Source organism: Drosophila mojavensis, unplaced genomic scaffold (assembly GCF_018153725.1).
Source record: "Drosophila mojavensis isolate 15081-1352.22 unplaced genomic scaffold, ASM1815372v1 contig_136, whole genome shotgun sequence".
NCBI classification, from domain to species: domain Eukaryota; kingdom Metazoa; phylum Arthropoda; class Insecta; order Diptera; family Drosophilidae; genus Drosophila; species Drosophila mojavensis.
The window spans coordinates 31019031-31040929 of record NW_025318667.1 but is presented as its reverse complement, the minus strand read 5'-3'; the positions used below and the strand labels follow the sequence as shown (position 1 = coordinate 31040929).

General features: G+C 37.5%; 2 protein-coding genes across 2 annotated transcripts in view; one reads left to right on the top strand and one right to left on the bottom strand.

Moving 5' to 3' along the window:
- The window catches only part of LOC6586276 (mitochondrial import inner membrane translocase subunit Tim13), an 83465-nt gene that overhangs the window by 18321 nt on the left and 43245 nt on the right, over nucleotides 1-21899 (top strand). The window lies entirely within an intron of this gene.
- Nucleotides 4572-8679, bottom strand: LOC116804792 (translation factor GUF1 homolog, mitochondrial-like). Its single transcript, XM_044009200.1, has 2 exons — nucleotides 7641-8679; nucleotides 4572-7584 (listed from the first exon to the last, which is right to left on the bottom strand). The coding sequence occupies exon 2, from the start codon at nucleotides 5328-5330 to the stop codon at nucleotides 4887-4889; it is 444 nt and encodes a 147-aa protein (XP_043865135.1). The 5' UTR covers nucleotides 5331-7584; nucleotides 7641-8679; the 3' UTR covers nucleotides 4572-4886.

Genomic DNA, 21899 nt, shown 5'->3' with positions numbered 1-21899 from the left:
GGCCTCGCCTCTTCATATTTTTTTTTGTCTGGTATATGTACAAACTCTGTGTTCGTCTTCCCCCCCTTCCCCTTCACTTCGGTCATGTGGACCATCTTTAGGGATCTTAACAATTAAAATTTGTGTTCGGAGATTTGAGAGGTAACAAAGAACCCCCCTACACTCATGAATGAGCTAAGGGACCAGGAGATCCCGCCCGTTATCTCTAAATCTATGGCTAGCTCTATGCATTATATGAATGTTGGCGCCCGACCAGGGACAGGGAATGCATAGAGCCAAAGCAGTGTTTTAGTAGCAGCATATACAGCACTCGTCGGCCTACACACCGCTAATTCACTACAAGAGCATGCAGAAAAATGTTCGGTGTGTAAATACTTTTGACCACCTCTGTATATATATATATATACATATATATAATGTATATATGTATCTTTATTTTTGGGTTTTTTTCTTTTTTTCTATTAAAGCAGCACCGTCTTGCTCTTCTGCTCAGATTTTTTTCGGGGGCTATTTCTTTTTATATAGCCCTAACCTCTGCACATACATATGTATGTACATGTGGCTTTGCTGGCCTAGAGGTTAGGTTATAATATGGGCTGCAAAATACAAAAACCGAACATAGTCTCTGGAAACAAAGTTTGTTTAATTTTGCTAATTTGCCAATATTTACCTGCGATTGCCTGGTCGCGCATTTCTTTTTGCCCACGGCAATTAAACGAGTGCGGCTGCGCTCACAAATGTCATTGACTGACAATGGGCCAGATTCGACAATGTAATTGTTTTTTTTTTTTTTTTTGTATGCCACAAAAAAAGATTTTTGATGTAGAAAATTGCTTTTTTTTTTTAAATATATATATATATAGTTGCTCGAACTCCACGCCGTGGGTGTTTTCTATGGAATGTGGGCCGGCAAAGACAGAGCTGGCCGCGTTTTATACGCCCACATTCCAGTGTTCTTCTGCTCAGTCGTTCCGCTCTCAGCGAAGCTTCGGGCGCGGGATGCAACTGAACGGATTTCTCCCACTGTCTCCGACAAGCTTTAGCGATGCGCAAGCTTAGCAAAAGCTCGATCGCTAAAGCTCCGCTTGTCCCAAGCTCACTTGCATTGCAGCTCGATCGCTAAAGTTCCGTTTGTCCCAAGCTCACTTGCATTGCAGCGCAAGTGACAATGTTGTCGCGAATGATAAGCACTGCAATTTGCAATCTCACAGATTCGCGACCATTACAGATGCTAAGCAGCAATCGACGCCTACAAAGCAGAGCCCGTTAACTCTATCTCTTTATGATCTCTTATTACCTCTCTCTCTCTCTATTTAGACTTAGTTTTTAGTACTTTTGTGACAAGCAAAGCAGCCGCATTGAAGCGGAAAAATATTTATATTATTACTTTGGAAATAAAGTGTTTTATTGAAAGTACCGGGTTATTACACATCCCATCCCTAAAATTTAAATTTACTATACATTTACTATACATTAGGGGCAAGTTGAGTGGCAAAAATGATGTTACAGAATATGTTATTGTTCAGGTAGATGCATTTACTAAGTTTCTCCATTTTCATCAGACGTTGCATTAAAGCCGATAAGTCTACTGTAGCCCTCTTTGGAGCACCCAATCGTATAATTGCAAATCAATAATTAAAGCTAAGAAAAATATGCTCAGGAATGCCGAGTGTGATAAAAATAAAAATAGAGCTGATAAAAAAAGGCAGAAATAAGAAAGGTGCTAGAAGGTGACCGTTACATAGAATCATTGATGATATAAATATTCGCATGAGTTTTTACGAGCATTATCAGATAAGCAAATCGAAACAGAAATATTTTACGACATTGACTACGGTGAAAAAGACGCTGGTCAAGAGGTAACTTCCCTAGAAGGTGTGGATGACATCATACACAGGGGCTAGGTTCAAGTGTCAAGGTCACGATAGTGAGGGATCATGGTAAATGTGGTACATATCGGCGCAGAGTGGCGGCAAGAGCCTGCTTAACTGTGGTATGATAAAATGGAAAGCCAAATGGTCGGGTTTTCGCAGAAGAGTACCAGCTACTGGAATACCAAATGGGCGAGTTGTTGCGGAAGAGTACAATGTACTTTGAGAATGTAAATGAGATATCCCATAACACTGTCATTTGATGATGTAACATGGGCGTGAGATAAAAGTGAAATCCAAATGGTTGAGTTTATTTGCATTAACCAACATTTGAAGACATTAGAAAATGTGTAATGAGATAAATAATGATTATGTGGGTAATGAACAGAATGATTTATTTTGATAATACTGATGAGAGCAAATGTAAATGTTTAAACGATGCGAATACATATGTAATATTGGATGATGAAACTATGTAAACGAGTTAACTTATTTTGATTAAAAATGAGATGAGTTTTTAACTGTATACATGAGGACGTGTAATCGTCAGGAAGGCCGTGTCAGAGATTTATGTAATTAACATGAGAACTTAACATAACAGGAGTATGTTATGATAACTACATGAAAGTGAAATGTTGATGATTTAGCAATGTATTGGTGCACTGTTGCGTCAGTCAGTCTGACACAATGTTGCGAGACTGTGTCGCTACAAAGACAATCCAATATGTAAAGCAAATGACCAAAGAGGAATAACGGGTAGCGGTAAATTCTATGCCCAGCTGAGTGTGGCGCGATTGTTGTTGTGATGTGAAAGAGTGAACATGGGCACGAGCGTTGAGGCTGTGCGTACGTGGCTTTAGTCTGAGGACATGAAGTGAAGTAACAACGAGACAATCGCGACTCGCTGCGTTCAAAGCAAAAGAATAAATATCGCTTGCTGTAATAAAAATTTATCATGGAGAAAATAACTCTGAGCCATCTCTGACATGTACATACACAGATTTTGTAAGTTACAAATTTTTGATACTACTCCCCCTTCACCATCAATTTTTAGAAAACGTAGATTTGAGTTTGGGAATATACACACATTTGAACATTATGAAACAAATAAGTTCTCAAAATATTGCTCACACTGCAGCCTTAGCGCAGTCGTTGCTATCTACGCAGTTAGCAGAGCGCGTCCTTATTTATACGTCGGCAAAAAAAGTTTAGGTACACAACGATTTTTCAACTTAACTGTATTAAAAAGTGGTTAAATGAAACCACTAACCAGAGTGATGAAACTAAATAAACAAAATTGTTGATGCGATCTTTTCAACAGTGTTGCCAAATCAGCTTTTTTTTTCCGTCAAATCTGGCTTTTTTGAAAAGCCGATTGCGGGAAAAATTCCAAAACAGCGGCCAGCGGGAATTCTGGATTTTTTAAAGAATAATTTGCTTTATTTCCGCTTTTTTTTATTACTGAGCAAATTTTTGTATTATGTAGGGATAATTCTTAAGAAGAATAAAGTTTTCTTCATTGTAGTTGAATTAAAACCAAATAGTTCAGTAATTCAATTTATAATGAACGAACCAAGCGTTAATAATATGGAACTAACTAAACTACGATATGATTTATATTTAATTCAGAACAACTTATTGTGAACAACAATATTTAACTTTTTTATTCTATGTAAAGCTTATAAAGCAAGTACAAGAATTTAGGTGTTAAAGGTTGCCGATAAATTTTCAAATAGTGAAAAATATTGATTCATTTTTATGCATATATATTTTTGGAGAACATTGAAAGTATAGAACACCAATATAAGAACATTCACCCAATTCAGTAGAAAACTACTCAAGACGCTACAAAGTTTTGGGTTGAGAGGCGTGTTTCTCAGGATTCGATAGGAAATAAGAAATTTAGGAACTTGGCCACTTTTGCATTGTTTTCTTTGCCAATGCGCAAGTGGGTAAAACTTTTCGTCAGATCAATACTGTGATGCTTAACATATATGTCGGGGCGTTACGTTTCTCATTATGGTTTTCCATCATAGCTGCGCGTAATAACGAATTCCCGGTGTGTCGCTAAACTCTTCTTAATGCTCTTTCTCGTTCAATAGTCATTGACCAACTGTGTCTTCTCCTCTACTCTCGAAAGTTCTAATCATGGTCGCATATTCTTGTTCATCGAAAGCACAGCGACCCTGCTGCGAACGGCATGACTAGCCGTCTCGCTCTCACCCAGCGACACCCGGGACTACGTTCAGCAACAGCTATTGTTGTCTCTCTCTTAGTGGCAGTGCCTCCTTTAATTGCACCACAATACTAAATCAATCGATTAACACGATATCAAGATATCTAATTGCAATTTCAACAGTGTAATATCGCACTGACACGACACGGCCATACTGACAGTTACACGTCCCTGTGTAATTCATTTCTCATAATATCATTCCGACACGGCCATACTGACCCTTACACGTCCGTGTGTTATATAGGGCATCATTCTAAATTACTTTCTATGCTTTATTATTTATTCTATTTTATTTATTCATAGCTACTTTTATTTTATTTATTCATTTATTTTGTTTTGTTTATTTATTTCTTTATTGTATTTATTATTTATTTTATTTAGTTATTATTATTATTATTATTTATTTTTTTTTATTTTAGTTAAAGATATTTTTATTATTTTAATTTAATTTAATTTTTATTTATTTATTTTTATTTTTATTCTTTACTATTGATAGTTATTACAGTTCGATTTTACATTCGCATTTTCTTAGATTTCGGTATCTATCAATATTATCATTAACATTACTCTTCTGTTATTCTCGATTCTGCAAACTTCGTCCTGCCAAGACGGATACCACAATTCTTTCTATCATTCCTTATTCATACCAACCATTGGTCTTCACCATTATATCATTTTCGCTGTTATTTCAAACTCATCGTCTTAACTGACGGATAGTACATCGCCTCTCTTAGGCGGATAACACATCGTCACACCTGACGGATAGCACATCGTCTCTCTTACACGGTTAACTCATCGTCACACCTGACGGATACCACATCGTCTCTCTTAGACAGATACTCCTCGTCGCACCTGACGGATAACTCATCGTCTCTCTTAGACGGATACTCCTCGTCGCACCTGACGGCTATCACATCGTCTCTCTTAGACAGATACTCCTCGTCGCACCTGACGGATAACTCATCGTCTCTCTTAGACGGATTCTCCTCGTCGCACCTGACGGCTACCACATCGTCTCTCTTAGACAGATACTCCTCGTCGCACCTGACGGATAACTCATCGTCTCTCTTAGACGGATACTCCTCGTCGCACCTGACGGATAACTCATCGTCTCTCTTAGACGGATACTCCTCGTCGCACCTGACGGCTACCACATGGTCTCTCTTAGACGCATAACTCATCGTCACACCTGACGGATACCACATGGTCTCTCTTAGACGCATAACTCATCGTCTCTCTTAGACGGATAGCTCATCGTCACACCTGACGGATAACTCATCGTCACACTTGACGGATAACTCATCGTCTCTCATAGACGGATAACTCATTGTCTAACCGTTATTCCTCTTTTGTCATTTGCTTTGCATCTTGCATTGTCTATGTAGTGACACAGTCTCGTCACTATGAAGTTTTACAACATCGCAAAGAAGCATCGCAACATTGTGTCAGACTGACTGACGCAACAGTGCACCAATACATTGCTACATCATCAACATTTCACTTTCATGTTGTTATCATAGCACACTCCTGTTATGTCAAATTCTCATGTTAATAACATAAATCTCTAACTCGGCCTTCCTGACGATTACACGTCCTCGTGTATACAGTTAAAAACTCATCTCATTTTTAATCGAAATAAGTTAACTTGATTACATACTTTCATCATCCAATATAACATATTCGCACCACTTAAACATTTACATTTGCTCTCATCATTTACATTTGCCCACATAATCATTACTTTATCTCATTACACGTTTCCTAACGTCTTCCAATGTTGGTTAATGTAAATAAACTCAACCATTTGGATTTCACTTTTATTTCACGCCCATGTTACACCATCAAATAGCAGTGTTACGGGATATCTCATCTACATTCTCAAAGTACAACGTACTTTTCCGCAACCACTCGCCCATTTGGCTCTCCATCGAACGTCAGTTTGGCAGAATATCGCTCAAATTCAGTAGCTCGTATTCTTCTGCACAAACCCGCTCATTTGGCTTTCCATTTTATCATACCACAGTTAAACAGGCTCCTGCCGCCACTCTGCAACGATATATACCACATATACCAAGATCTTTCACTAGATTAACTGTCCGCCATGAACAATGTCAGCCTTCACCAGCGTGACCATTGACAACTGAACCTAGCCCCTGTGTATGATGTCCTCCACACCGTCTAGGTGGCAGAGGTAACCTCTTAACCAGCGTCTTTTTCACCGTGGTCAATGTCGTCAAATATTTCTGTTTCGATTTGCTTATCTGGTAATGCTCGTAAAAACTCATGCGAATACTTATATTTTCTCTTGTTTGTTAATGACTTCAACATGTAACGGTCACCTTCTAGCAATTCAGTAACTACAAATGGTCCCTTAAATTTGGGATCCAGTTTTGTCTGATGCCGCTCTTCACTTTTTATCAAAACGTAATCACCAATTTTGTATTTCTTAATTTTTGCCTTATTTTTATCTACTCTATTTTTGTCATACTCGGCATTCCTGACCATATTTTCTTTAGCTAGAACTCTCCCTTCACTACGATCAATTCTCGTTTCTCCACCGATAGGTAGCATGCCCAGAGTCCTTGCTGCCCTACCAATTAATAACTCTCATGGATTTAAGTTAGTTACACTATTGGTTGTGCATTTCATGGCTAACTGTACTTCTTTTAAAGCTTCTTGCCATAATCGTGAACTTGTTTCTACTGCTGTCAACATACTTTTCATAGTATTCATCACGCGCTCCACTTGTCCATTAGCTCTACTAGCGCTTGTTGCTATCAAATGCAAATCTATTTTATTACTTGAGCAAAAATCTTTAAAGCCACTACTTGCAAAGCTTCTGCCCTGATCTGCAATAATAAGATAAGGTGCTCCAAAAAATGTTACAGTCGACTTTACGGCTTCAATGGAATTATTTGTGTCTAGGTTTAATGTGTGATGTAAATGGACAAACTTAGTAAATGCATCTATCTACCTGAACAACGACATATTCTTTTACATCATTTTTGCCACTCAACTTGCCGCTATTATCTATGTGTATAGTATGCCAAGGTATTTAAACTTTAGGAATGGGATGCATTTCCATTTGTATTTTTCCGGACGAAGCTTTAGCCAAGGTTTGCACGTTATACAATTTTCTACGAACTTCCTTACATATTTTGTCATATTTTTAAACCAGTATTGCTCAAAAACCTTGTCTAGAGTTTTCTGCTAACTCAAGTGCATTATTCCTTCATGCACATGATTAATTACGGATCATCTAAAGGCATTGGGAATTACATAAAGACAACGTGTTTTGCCATTTCGTTGAATAATGCGATACAACAACCCGGCTCTAATTTCATATGTTTTTAAAACATCATTTTGAGTTCCCAGCGTCTGATTGTTTGACTATGTCTATTAAATTCATATCGCGTTGTTGCTCCGCCAATAGCCAATTGTCTGTAATTTCTGATAAATCAACACGAACTTCTTCTACTTTTCTTATAATTTTGACTTCTGCGGGACAGTAAATCTACATGAACCATTCGAACATTTTCATGGCAATACTTATACATTCGATTATCTTTAAGCGACTTTATCAAATATCAGAAATTCTACCACCAAAAATGCACTAGAGATCCGCGCCTCGGAACACACACATCTGAGCACCACGATCACGCTCCGAAAGTCCCACAGAGACAGTCCCACCACAAGATAAACCATCCAACATACAAACTCTCACAACACCGGCCTCACCGCAGCGCAGCCGCCGCCCACCACGCAGCCAGCAAACGCGTGCATGCGCCACCGTATGCGTACACAAAAATGCGCAGAATAACCAGAACAACAGCCCAAGTAGTCAAGGGCATCTCCCAGTCGAGCAGCCTCGACCGAGTACTCTCACTTATTTCATATAGCCTTTTGTGCAAAGCTATCTTTAGCCAAGGAATAATACACCAGAATCAAAGATAATTGGAAAGCTCTCACCTCGGATCGGTATACTTATCTTCGATTCATCTACCACACATATTTCAGCTAAAGTCGCACATCAATTTTCAGCATCAACGTCGGCCACGTCAGCGTTAAATTTTCGTAGAATGACGGCACGTTTCTGCTGCTCACTTCACGTATTGATAGTCTTGACAAATTCGGTTTTGTAGGCCCAAAATCGTACGCCACTGCTCCTCCGAGAACGTAGGAGGTGGTGCCGATCCCACTTCTGATGTCGGGGCGTTACGTTTCTCATTATGGTTTTCCATCATAGCTGCGCGTAATAACGAATTCCCGGTGTGTCGCTAAACTCTTCTTAATGCTCTTTCTCGTTCAATAGTCATTGACCAACTGTGTCTTCTCCTCTACTCTCGAAAGTTCTAATCATGGTCGCATATTCTTGTTCATCGAAAGCACAGCGACCCTGCTGCGAACGGCATGACTAGCCGTCTCGCTCTCACCCAGCGACACCCGGGACTACGTTCAGCAACAGCTATTGTTGTCTCTCTCTTAGTGGCAGTGCCTCCTTTAATTGCACCACAATACTAAATCAATCGATTAACACGATATCAAGATATCTAATTGCAATTTCAACAGTGTAATATCGCACTGACACGACATATATATTATAAAACTTCACAGATACGGCTTGCAGTGGTTGAATAAATAATGCCATGATTATAAGTTGTTAAAAATATATTTAAATATCAATCAAATCAAAACAAAAACAAGTAAGAAGGCTCCAGTCGAGACTGCTCGACTAGGAGATACCCTAAACCCTCCAAACTGATATTCTAATCATTCTGGACTTCTTTTATGCACACATACATACACATGCACGTATAAGCACGCGCTCTGCAAACTGCGCAGCTAGCAGCGGCTGCGCTTGGGCTGCACTGCAGTGTGGGCAATATTATGAGAATTTATTTGTTGAATAATTTCTTTTGTAGACATACGATCCTAATGAAACTTTTGGAGCGTAATCATATGGCTAAAATGTGTGTACATTCCAAAGCACAAGTCTCTAGTACTTGAAATGCAAATTGGAGACGAAGGGGGCGTGGTATCCAAAATCTGTAAATTACAAAATCTTTGTATCTATTAACTTTATATACAACGCAAATTTGAAGTCTCCAGGTCTAAAAGTGTTCAAATTAAGCTGAAAAAACAATGTCGATTTTTCGATGATTCTCGATAAAAGATTTATCGGACAAGTTATCGAAAAAATAAAGCAAACTTGTACTGCCTATGGTATACACGAGTATTCATGCCGAATTTCAGCTCTCTAGCTCTTATATCTTCTGAGATCCTTTTGCTCATACGGACGGACGGACAGGGCTATATCGACTCAGCTCGTCGTCCTGATCAAGAATATATATACTTTATGGGGTCTGAGATGATTCCTTCTGCCTGTTACATACTTTTCACAAAACCATTATACCCTGATTTCCCATTTTCAATGGGTTCACGGTATAAACAGCAACTTTTTTCCGATTTTTTTTTTTTCACAAAATTTCGGCTTTTTAAACTCATTCACGAAAGTGAAATGAGTATATTGGTTTTGTGCAATGTCCGTCTTGCTGTCCGTCCGTCTGTCCGTATGAACGCAATCTATTTCGGCGCTATTGAAGCTAGAGACTTGAAATTTGGAAAACATACTCGTGTATATCTCCGATTTATAAAGTTATAAAGTGTTAAAATTTTCCCGATCCGCCCACTAGGGGCGTGGCAAATCGGAAAATGCATTTTCCGATATGCCAGAAATCATGTTTGTTGAAGAGCTAGAAAGCTGAAATTCGGTATGTAGGTCCGCGCCGACCACCCAAGATATATCTCCGCCCATTAGGGGCGTGGCAAATCGGATAAAACTGTATCTCCTAAAGTTATAAACCTAGAATGCTGAAATTTTGCATGTTTTAATTCAATGAAGATATGTGAAAAAATTATATATCTACGCCTATTAGGGGCGTGGCAAATCGGACCTGAAGATATAATGATTTTTCGAATTCTGCTATATTTTAGGCACTATTGATGCTAGAGATCTGAAATTTGTTATATATACGCGGGTTGGTCACCCAAGTCCAACAAGCTATGGTAGATATATGTCCGCCCATAGGGGGCGTGACAAACCGCAAAAGTTTATATCTCCTACAGTTTAAGAGCTAGAAGCTTCAAATTTGGATAGTTAAGTTACTGGTAGCCTCTTCTGGCATATCGAAAAATACCCTGTAATTTTCACGTTTTTTGAGCGTAAGAATTCAAATTTTGCATTTAGGTTACCGGTTGCTCGTTCTAAGAACTGGCTAAAAATGAGGAGTCTACGGCCACTAGGGGCGTGGCAATCGGCATTTACAGTGCCCGAATTGCGACTGGAAATTCAAAAACAATGCAAAGACAAATCAATCGCAGCGAGATTCTTAGAATATGCTAGAGTACGCATTTATGTGTACATACATACACACATACAAATGAGCGCGTGTTTAAGAAGAAACAAATTTAAACTTATAAAATTATTCGACTAAGAAAATGAAAAGCATTATGTGCCATTCAGTCATGCATAGGAAAATCGCGCTGATCTGCTGTTAGCTTGAAGCCGGTATCCAATATATGGATATAAATATATATTAAAATTGTATAAATTATATATGTATGTAATTTGAATGCAAAAGCTATCGATGATTTTCCAATTTTAATGGCATCATGCCGTGTTTTTTCTTGCGCACTAGACTTGAAAATTGCACTATATACTCTGGTTGATAGCGTTTGGGCTGTGAATGAGTCTTCTGCAATCGGTATCGCCCGACTGCAACGTTCTTACTTGTTTTTGTTAAGTATCTTCCCACTAAAAACAGCTTTTTTTGCTCAACAAAAATTGGCAACACTGCTTTTCAATTATATATTTGTCCACATGAAAACATTATCATTAACTTATTTCAATAAAAAACAGTTGAATTAGACTAAATAATATGTAAAAAACAAGAAAAATATGCCAAAAAAGTTAAGGTACACTTAAAAAAAAACTATCTATAAATATGTATTAATATTTACTAGGACCGCCTTTTGCAACAATTACTGCAAGCAGTCGACGACGCATACTTCGTGTTTGGTGTGATTTTCGGTGATTTTGACCCATTCGGAGCTCAAAACTGACTTTAGGGAATCTTTTGAGGATATTTTATATTTTCGGATCCTTATATCTAGTAAATTCCAAATGTGAGAATTGGCGGGGTATGTAACTGTTTCATGTTATATAAAAGCCACTCCCTGACAAGATAAGAGGTGTGTTTCGGGTCATTATCTTGTTGAAAATAATAATGGCCGTCACCTAACTGGAGCTGAGTCGCGCTCTCCTTGAGATTATCTTTCAATACTTCCAAATAGTAATGTTTATCCATTTTGGTATCTATAAATACCAGTTTCCCAATCAGATGTGGCCATACACCTCCAGACCATCGCGTTTCCGCCTCCATGCTTCACAGTTGCAGTTAAATTTTTTTAGCTGTAGAGTAGTATTGCGTTTTCTCCATAATTTTTGAACCCTATCTGATCCAAGAATGTTGAATTCGGATTTGTCACTCCATATCACTGAATCCCAAAATGAGTCTGGCTTGTTTAGGCGCTTCTGAGCAAATGCTAGGCGTTTTTTTTTTATTGGCGTCGGAAATCAAAGGTTTCTTACGCGAAGTTCGGGCATTGTACCCCTCCTTGTGGAGCACATTTCGCACAGTTTGGGGATGTACGCTAACTCCTGAGGCTAGAAATATATCCTCCTGTATTTTGGGCGCAGATGTTTTTAGATCCGTGTTTATTGTGGCCAAATCTTTGACACTCAATTTTTCAGGACGGCCTGATTTTGGTTGTACTTCAAGTATTACCGGTTTTCTGTAGGATATTCTTATATTTTGCACACTGCACTATGGGCGATTTATCTATTTTGGCGGCATAAAGTCTAAAAATAAAGCTAGAAGCCTAATTTTTATACTCATTCACGAAAGTGAATTATACTCATTCACGAAAGTGAATTAGTATACTCATTCAACTATAAAATACTCATAATATTGCCCGCATTGCAGCGCAGCCCAAGCGCAGCCGCTGCTAACTGCGCAGTCAGCAGAACGCATGCTTATAAGTGCATGTGTATGTATGTGTGCATAAAAGAAGTCCAGAATGATTAGAATATCAGATTGGAGGGTTCAGGGTATCTCCTAGTAGAGCAGTCTCGACTAGAGTCTTCTTACTTGTTATCATATAAATTGATTTTACCAATTTAAAAATATTTTTTTTTTTAATAACTCACATAATATTTTTAACTTTTTTATAAAAGTTATAATCGTTGCAGTCCCTGCAACTTTTTGTGAAAACTACCTGTCCTTCGGTTTTGCTGTATTTGGTGCTGTTATTTACCTAGCAGCTTTTTACCTGGGCACGCCGAAAGCTTTAAAATGAACTCGAGACAGAAAAACGACTCGACCTCCCCCTCATCTTTGCACTCGCCCTCCATCCCGCCCTCTTCCCGTTGGCTCATTCAGGAGCTGCCCTTTCCGTGCGCTGAATGCGTACTTAATGAGCGTTTAATTGGCTCAGTGTTTACTAGGTGCCAAGGCTGGGGCGGTCTCCGGACCTTGTGGGTTTTGATTGAATTTCTTGTTAAACTTTTTAATTGCATGCCATTGTTCCGATCGGCTAAATAAATATTTTGTTGCACGTAAATTGTTCAGATTTCCTTTCAAATTTCTCCTATAGTGGACCATCTTCATGAAACTCTCTAAACGTGATCATAAGTTGGTGGTGAAGGGGGCGTGGTATCCAAAATCTGTAAATTACAAAGTCTTTGTATTTATCATATGTACATATATATACAGTAAATCTGAAGTCTCCAGAATAGTGTTGAAGTTAGGCTGAAAAATGTAGGAAAGCTCTAGTCGAGACAGCTCTACTAGGAAATACACTGAGCCCTGCCAGCTGATATTTCTATATTCTAAGTCGTTTTCTAGGCAGATATTCAGCACCCAATCCCTTGACCACTTTTACTTTCGCGTAGAATGGCTTTAATTTTTAAAACTAAATAGTTACTACTAAGTATTATGCATTACTCATCAATCCGCATTATAATATTCATTCATTATACTGTGAATCTGGTGCCCATAGATGATACGCAGCATTGTTAGATTCTGTCTAGGTTTTTAGAGCTGATTCAGGCAGATTATATGTTTCCGTAAGTTTTATTACTCACATTCCATTATATTCTTAGATTCTTTATCGTATGGTAATAAAATTAGTGATGAATGAATGAAATTAGTGACGCTATTTACCATTGAAATTTGCTTATATATACTAAAATTTGAAATTTGCTTATATATACTAAATTTTATTTGTTTTGGACCACTTGGTCGATCTCTGCTGAAGTGCCCGCCAAGCTTCGCTAGGATAACAGAACACAATCTGAAAAAATGACGTCACATGAGAGCTGTTAGTTAACATTGAAAGTAACGGTACTGCTCTTTGCGAAACCTATCACTGTTAAAAGACACAGTAGGTTGCGCAAAGAGCAGTCCCGTTACTTTTAATGTTAACTAACAGCTCTCTTGTGATGTCACATTATCAGATTTTGCTAAGTTATCCCGGCTGAAACTTGGAAGGCATTTCAGCAGAGATCGACTAAGTCGTCCAAAACAACCAAAATTAACTATATATAAAAAAATTTCAATAGTAAATACCTTAAAAATGGTCAATCACTAATTTTATTACCATACAATAAAGAAATTAAGTATATAATGGAATGAACTGGGAGGCCTCTCGAATGCAGCAAAAATGGGCAATAAGTCAGCAGGGATGGTTGATGGACATAGTTAACTGGGTTTTCGCCATCAGTATTGTTTATTTATGCCAATTTACCTACACATTTAAATATAGTACACGTTGAAGCTGCATCAATAAAGGTGCTGCTCACCCCTGCTGTCATGTCAGAAACATCCGGTAGAATGAACTAATATTTGTGTATTAATTGCCAAGTCGTAAACTTGTATGATTATAAGTATTGAAACCTAAGCAAACACATAATCCTCCTGAATCAGCTCTTAAAACTTAGACAGAAGCTAACAATGCTGCGTATCATCTATGGCCATCGGATTTGTAATATAAAGAATAAAATTAGTACGTATGATTATGCGGATTGATGGGAAATGCATAATACTTAATAGTAACTTTTTAGCTTTACAAATTCAAGCCTTAGATAGTAAGGTTAAGTCCATTATATGCAAGAGTAAAAGTGGTCAAGGGATTGCATGATCAATAACTGCTTAGAAAACAATTTAGAGTATACAAATTAGCAAAAACCTTTATATTTTCCGATTCGTGAATCTATATAGAACATGTGATTAGCCGCCCAACTCGTTTTATTTAGTCTACTAGTTTTAAGACAAATAACAGTGTAAAAGTTGCTTGATTTTCATACAAATTCAAACGCGCGCCCACCATTTTCTGAAATAATGACGTCACGCTGTCAAATCAGCTGTTCGCTTTGCATAACCTACTATCACTCAATCGTGGAAACCTACTGTGCCTTTTAACAGTGGCACAACTGGTTCAGGGTATAACAAGTAAGAAAACTCTAGTCGAGAGTGCTCGACTAGATACTACTCTGAACCCAACTAATAAAAATGCCCATTTACTATGGCTAAAATTTCAATTTCGATGTATTTAAAAATATAAATTAAATAGAAAACTCATTTAATAAAATATACAAATATTTTGAAACAATCAAAAAAGTTAACATCAGTTGCACCGATCGGGATTTGAACCACGACTTCTCGATCGAGCGTCATGCCGCTAACACACTACGCCACCTCACATCTAAAAGCTTCGCTGGCAAAACTCGAATAGATTCACTGCTGCAGCGCCATCTACCAAAACTAAACGAAACTAACAGCTGATGTGATTCAACGAATGTTTCTAGAAGAAGTTTGAATGTATGTGTGCACACGCATACGATGCTGTTGTAGCTGCTGCACGTGCGTTTGTTAATTGGCCAAATATTTGATTATTTTTTATTAATTTTTGACTGAACGAAATTTGATGAAACTTTCAGCATATGATCTACATATTATATTGAATATTTGAGAAATTTAAAAAAATGAAAAATCATTCACAATTAGCTATAGTGGCATCTGACTTGAACTTGAATGTTTTTACTCGATAAAAACATAACGGGATGATTTATCGAATTTTAAAAGCAAACTCGACGTCCGCGCTGTATATACGGTCATTTAAAAAAAAATTGAAGTCCTAGCTCTTATATCTTCGGAAATCGACGTGTTCAAACATACGGACAGACAGATGGACAGGGCCAAATCGACTCAGCTCGTCGCCCTGATCAAGAATATATATACTTTGTGGGGTCTGCCACGCCTCCTTCTGCCTGTTACATACATTTCAACAAAACCATTATACCCTGATTTCCCATTGAAAATGGGTTCAGGGTATAAAAATTGACATCACTGCCCATGAGGGTGAATGACTACGTCGAAAGTATTGCAATTTTCCCTGAAATTTAATTTGCTTATAAAACAAGCAAGAAGTCTCTAGTCGAGACTGCTCGACCAGGAGATACCCTGAACCCTCTAAGCTGATATTCTACTCATTCTGCACTTCTTTTATGCACACATGCATACACACGCATCCACACGCGCGTGTAATCACGTGCTCTGCTAACTGTGCAGTTTGCAGAGACACCGCTTGGGCTGCGCTGCAGTATGGGCAATATTATGAGAATTTATTAGTTGAATAATTTCTCTTGTAGATCAACTATCTTTATGAGCGGGATCATATGGGTAAAATGTGTGTACATTCCAAAACACAAGTCTCTAGTACTTGAAATGCGTTTTTTACAAATTGAGGCGATGGGCGAAGGGGGCGTGGTATCCAAAATCTGTAAATTACAAAATATTCGTATTGATCAACTGTATATACAGAGTAAATCTAAAGTCTCTAGGTCTAAGAGTTTTCAAATTAGGTTGAAAAAACAAAGTCGATTTTTGATTATTCTCGATAAAAAAGTTATCGGACGAGTTATCGAAAAAAAAAGATAAACTTGTACTGCGTACACGAGTATGCATGCCAAATTTCAGCTTTCTAGCTCTTATAACTTCTGAGACGCACTTATACGGACAGACGGGCAGGGCTATATCGATTCAGCTCGTCGTGCTGATCAAGAATATATATACTTTATGGGGTTCCTTGTGCCCGTTACGTACTTTTTCACAAAACCATTATACCCTGTTTTCCCATTTTCAATGGGTTCTGGGTATAATAATGTTAAACATTCATTGAGCTTCTAATAATAACTTTGTATATGTATGTACATACATATGTACATATTTTATTTATGCCTTGCTTTTATTGAATATTGTAGAGAGAAACAAATATGATCCATCACTTCGTCTGCTTGGTTTCTTCCTTGATGGGTTACTCTAGGTACAGTTGATCGGAGATCTCGTAGGTGTTGAGCTTCATTCACATTGTGGACTCAGTCGTTGGCAGACATCTATGTATATATAAAGGATTAACATATGTTTATGTATTTTTATGTATATGTATTTTTAACATGCCTTGGGCTTGGATAACAAAAGGTCAATATACCTAACACCAAACTCAATGTGCGCATTCGATACTATGAAAAAATGTCAGGTCTCTCCCTCCTATAGTGTCTAAGATCAGCATACGGGAGGCGGGCGGACAGACTGACAGACATGGCTAAATCAAGTCAGCTCACCACCCTGATCAACAAAATATATACTTTGTGGGGTCTGCCACACTTTCTTCTGCTCGTTACAAATATTTTAACAAAACTATTGTACCCTGCAAGAAAATTTTGTAAGTTTCTCTCCGCAGTTGTTTATATTTTGCCGGACAGTTGCACTTTGTAAATAAACGCGCGCGAAACGCGTGTAAAACAGAAGCGGGCGTTTTCATTTCACAAATTGTTTTCGCTTGCCTCTCAAAGCTAAAAAAATATAAAAAAAAACAGCAACCAAATAAAAAGCCCAGCAACAACAACAACAATGGCAACAAAGGACTACAAAGCGAACCGAAACACGTTTCATATTTGTACACAAAACCCCCAGCCACGCCCCATTCACAGCATCTTCCCCCGCCCCTCACACCATTTTGAATAGTAGCCGTCCGTCGCAGGTTCTGTGCCCATGATTTTATTTTCAAATGCTGCAGCATTTTATGTGGCCATTAAAATATTTTATTGCTCTTGGCGCAAATTTAAGCAATAATAAAATAAAACAAGTAATAACGTTGCAGTCGGGTGTTACCGAGTAGGGAATACTCATTCACTTCCCATCAGCTATTTAGTAGCTAAGTTTAGCTCTTATACTGTAGAAAATCCGATTTGGACGCCCTATTGGCCGTAAAAACCTCATTTTTGGCCAGTTTTTAGAACGAGGTGAAGGCAACGTAACTGTAAAACTTTGATGCTCACGCTCAAAAAATGTGAAAATTACAGGGTATTTTTCGATATGCCATGCCTCTAAAGAGGCGTTAACATTTTTTTTTTTTTGGGGTCATCGATAGAGGAGGTAACTTAACTATACAAATTCGAAGCTTCTAGCTATTATACTTTAGCAGATATAAACTTTAGCGGTTTACCACGCCCCCTGTAGGCAGACACATATCCATAGAAGCTGTTTGGTCTTGGGTGGTTAGCCCGAGTATATATCTAAGCTCTTGGAGATACAGTTTTATCCGATTTGACACACCCCTAATGAGCGTAGATATATCTGCCATAGCTCGTGATCTTGGGTGGTCGACGCGGATCTGCATTCCAAATTTCAGCTGTCTAGCTCTTCAACTAATTTGATTTCAGGCATATCGGAAAATGCACTTTCATGTCTCTATCTTCAATAGCGCCGAAATAAACTGCGTTAATACGGACAGAAGGACAGCAAGACGGAGATTGCACAAAACCAATATACTAATTCACTTTCGTAAATGAGTATAAAAAGCACAAGCAACAACAAAGAAGAAGCAGCAACAGCAGCAGCAGAACGTGAGTCAGCCTCAAAAACAGAAAATAACATTCCAAAACATAAGTAAAAACTGTTTTTCCTTTCCTTGCCCACACAAATTTCCAAGGGCTTGATTTGTGCCTCATTTCGTTGCTTTGCGTTTCGTTTTGTTTATCTTCAGTGAAAATTTAATTTGCATTTACGCATAAAATGCCGCTACCCACCATTCCTGGGCTGGCCGCAGAAAGGGACGAAGCTGCGGTGAGAGAGAGATACAATGAGTGACGGTAAGACGAAGAGGGGCAACAGTGGTGATCCCGCGGCCGGTCTTCATGATAACTCCATTGTTGCAAGCTCAGCCACTGTGCCACTTGTGCCTCAGAAAATTTTGTTTATGCCCGTTCACGAATCAAAAGAAGCATATTGATTGTTTCCGCGTACATATATGTATATGTTAGAGACATTAAATTCACTAAATTCCTCGTATCAAGAACTTTTGGATACTGTAATTGAGTACATAGTAAACTAGCTAACAGTTAGGACTTTATATATATTCGGGTATACGTAGCATCTACTGATGCCACATCATTTTTTTTTCTATCAGATTAGGCCTTTTTGAAAGCTCGATTGCGGATAGGCTCCGCAAAAAGTAGGAAGCAAGAACTGTGAATAGTATATTTTGCTAAATTTGTTTTCTTTTTATACCCTGAACCAATTTTTAATGGGAAATCAGGGTATAATGGTTATGCTGAAATGTATGTAACAGGCAGAAGGAGGCGTGGCAGACCCCATAAAGTATATACATATATTCTTGATCAGGGCGACAAGCTGAGTCGATTTAGCTCTGTCCGTCTGTCCGTATGTTTGAACGGGTCGATCTCAGAAGATATAAGAGCTAGAGACTTGAAACTGTTTTTCCTAGGTCCGTGTATATCACGCGGATATCGAGTTTTACTTTAAATATCGATAACTTGCCCCGTTATTTTGTTATCGAATAAAAACATTATCGAAAACCAGTAATAAATTTATATCTACTACATCTTTAAAGCTAGAATCTCCGAATTTTATATGTATACTTATATGCATTTTATACAATTTCGGTTTTTGTCAAAATTAATCCCCACCCCTAATTCACCCCCTCACCCTCACCTTTGTAAAAGACGTATTTCAAATACTAGGGACTTGTGCTTTGGCAAATATGTGCATATCTACATATGTTATATTCATAATCTGAAAGTTTCATGAAGATAGTCCATCCACAAAAAAAGTTAGTAAGCAATCAAGTTCCCATAGTAAGCAACCACTGCACTATGGGCAAAAATACCGATAGTGAGGCATTAACTGCAACTTTAAAGATAGAGCCTTGAAATTTTGCACATACGTTGCTAATATTAATACAAAATTTCGGTTTTTTTTTTTTTAAGTTTGAGCCACGCCCTCCCCTTGTCCCCATACATGTGATTAATTTACCGATGAATATCGAAACGATTGCAAGCAATTTCATAAATATTATATATTTTAAGTTAATAAACACTATAAATAAATTCAAAATAAGTAAATAAATAATTTACTACATATATATTCGCGATTCGCAAATCTGAAAGCAAAACATAGGATATGATATTATTCGTAGGATTCATTTTCTAATTGTCACATAATACCTGTTAATTAGTTTCTAATAGTCTTCATTTTCTTCTTCCAATTCGATGCCGTCCAGTTCAGAAGAGATTACATTCTGTTCTTCTTCCTCTTCTTCATTCTCAGATTGATCATCTTTGTTATCTAATGATTGTGAAGCATAAACATCGGGTTCTTCGAGAAGGGCGATAACTTCTCGTGGGAGCATATTTTTCTTGTTGCTATTTTTTCTTTCCTTTAAGTTAAGCGATGAGAGTAGCGGATCTGAAGAATCTAATGCTCTATTGAATACGTCAGTTATAGTATCCAATCGGCTGCATTTTCTGGCATGCGATAATCTGTCTTTTTTATATAATTTATTGCGTGCTTCGGATGCATTTTCTCCTAAAACTCCAACTGGAAGAATACAACTATCCATTATTTGGTGACCGTGCACTAAAACTTTGTGAACTGTTGGAGACATTGGATACCAGGAGTATGTAGATATATACATTTTAAATGTTTCATTACAAAAAGCTTTGAATTTGACAGAGTCCACTTTATGCTCACAAGAGATTGTAATCAAAATAATATAAAAGTTCTTAAGTATTTCAGCATTGAAATTTAAAATGGAAGAAAAAAGTTCGAATTCGGCAAATGCTCTCCTTGCAGTATTGCCGTCATTACTGTTGCCACTTCCATTTTGCTTGGGTTTGTCAACATTTAAACCCATTTCATTCCACATTCGTTTTTGTATATAATTTTTACGTAATGACACCTTTTCTTTGTCAGATCCCTTGACGCGCCATATTTTTACATCAATTCTATAAGATATTCTCAGAACAAACTCCAGAAAACGAATCCACGCGTGTAAAGGGCTTACTCCATATTTAAGATTTTTAGAACTAACATTGAATATACTTGAGTTAAAGTCAGTAGTATTAAGCAATTGTGTTGGCTTAGCACCGCATAGCGGGCATGATTGACATGAATTGGTTTTAGTCAAAACATTCAAGACTTTTCCGTCTATTAGCGTCATGTAGGGCTTATATTCAACAATTACGTTATTTTGCTTGTTAGTATAAATATAGTTTTTAAGATTTTTAATTTGAATATCCAAATTATATTTTTCTTTTAAAATTAGATCTGTGGTTTCTTTAATAAATTGAATTTTCAGCGGTCGGCAGAATCTAACTGATTGCGGAGTATTATTCATCCAAATTATTTGATTTCTAGTATCTATTAATTTCAAAGGAATTATAGTCGTCACAAACAATGATTGGTCTATGCCATCAATATTATCTTGTTCAAATCTCTGTTTATATATACTCTGTCCTGTTGAGCCATCAAAGCCGTAGCTCAAAATTAATGAGCAATGAGTTGGGCCAAAAATTTCTAGTACTTCTTGCTGCATGGAAAGAATCCGATCAACTGTATGATCTAACAAATTTTGTAATGAAACTTCCACTTTGGTTTCAGAATAGGAGATTTCTTTTGGTCTACATTTCAATTTAAGTTCGCTAAGCTCTGAATAGGGAGGATAAATGTCACATCCATGCATTTTATTTAATGTTTTTATGTTGATATATTGTTGTTTGGACAACCCATTTTCCATTAAAAATGCTAATGCCGCCTCAGCAGTTATAGGTACTACTGCAATGGATGATTGCTTATTTTCTGCTTCCCACACATTCTCATTGCTCATAGCTTTTTGTAACAGATAAGTTTTTTCGGTTTCTTTTGATTTTTTTGATGAAATCAAAGCAGCATGTACCAAAAGGGGTGTTGCGTTTTTGCTCTCTTCGGCAAGCTCAGAAGCTAATTTCCTCCTTAATCGGGATCCCGCTTCATTATAGTTTAAGCTCTTCCGACCTCCCATATTATTATTGTTGTCATGACGGTGTATTTTAAACTTAGCACTAGAAGCTAGCCAAAGAGAATGTTTTTGTTTAAATCGATTCATATTTCGATTACATTTTTTCAAATTATATTTCATATACGACGTCAAATTATGGACTTTCTCTTTAATAATGTCAAGTTGCACTTCAGATATATATTCGCTGTTTAAATTTTCCAAAATGTAGTTTCTGACAGCGCTTTCTTGCCTATTGTTGCTGCTCCAAACTTCTAGCAACATTGAATTGCTAATCTCGTATGTATCTGCAACATACGATATTTCGCCAAATGGAG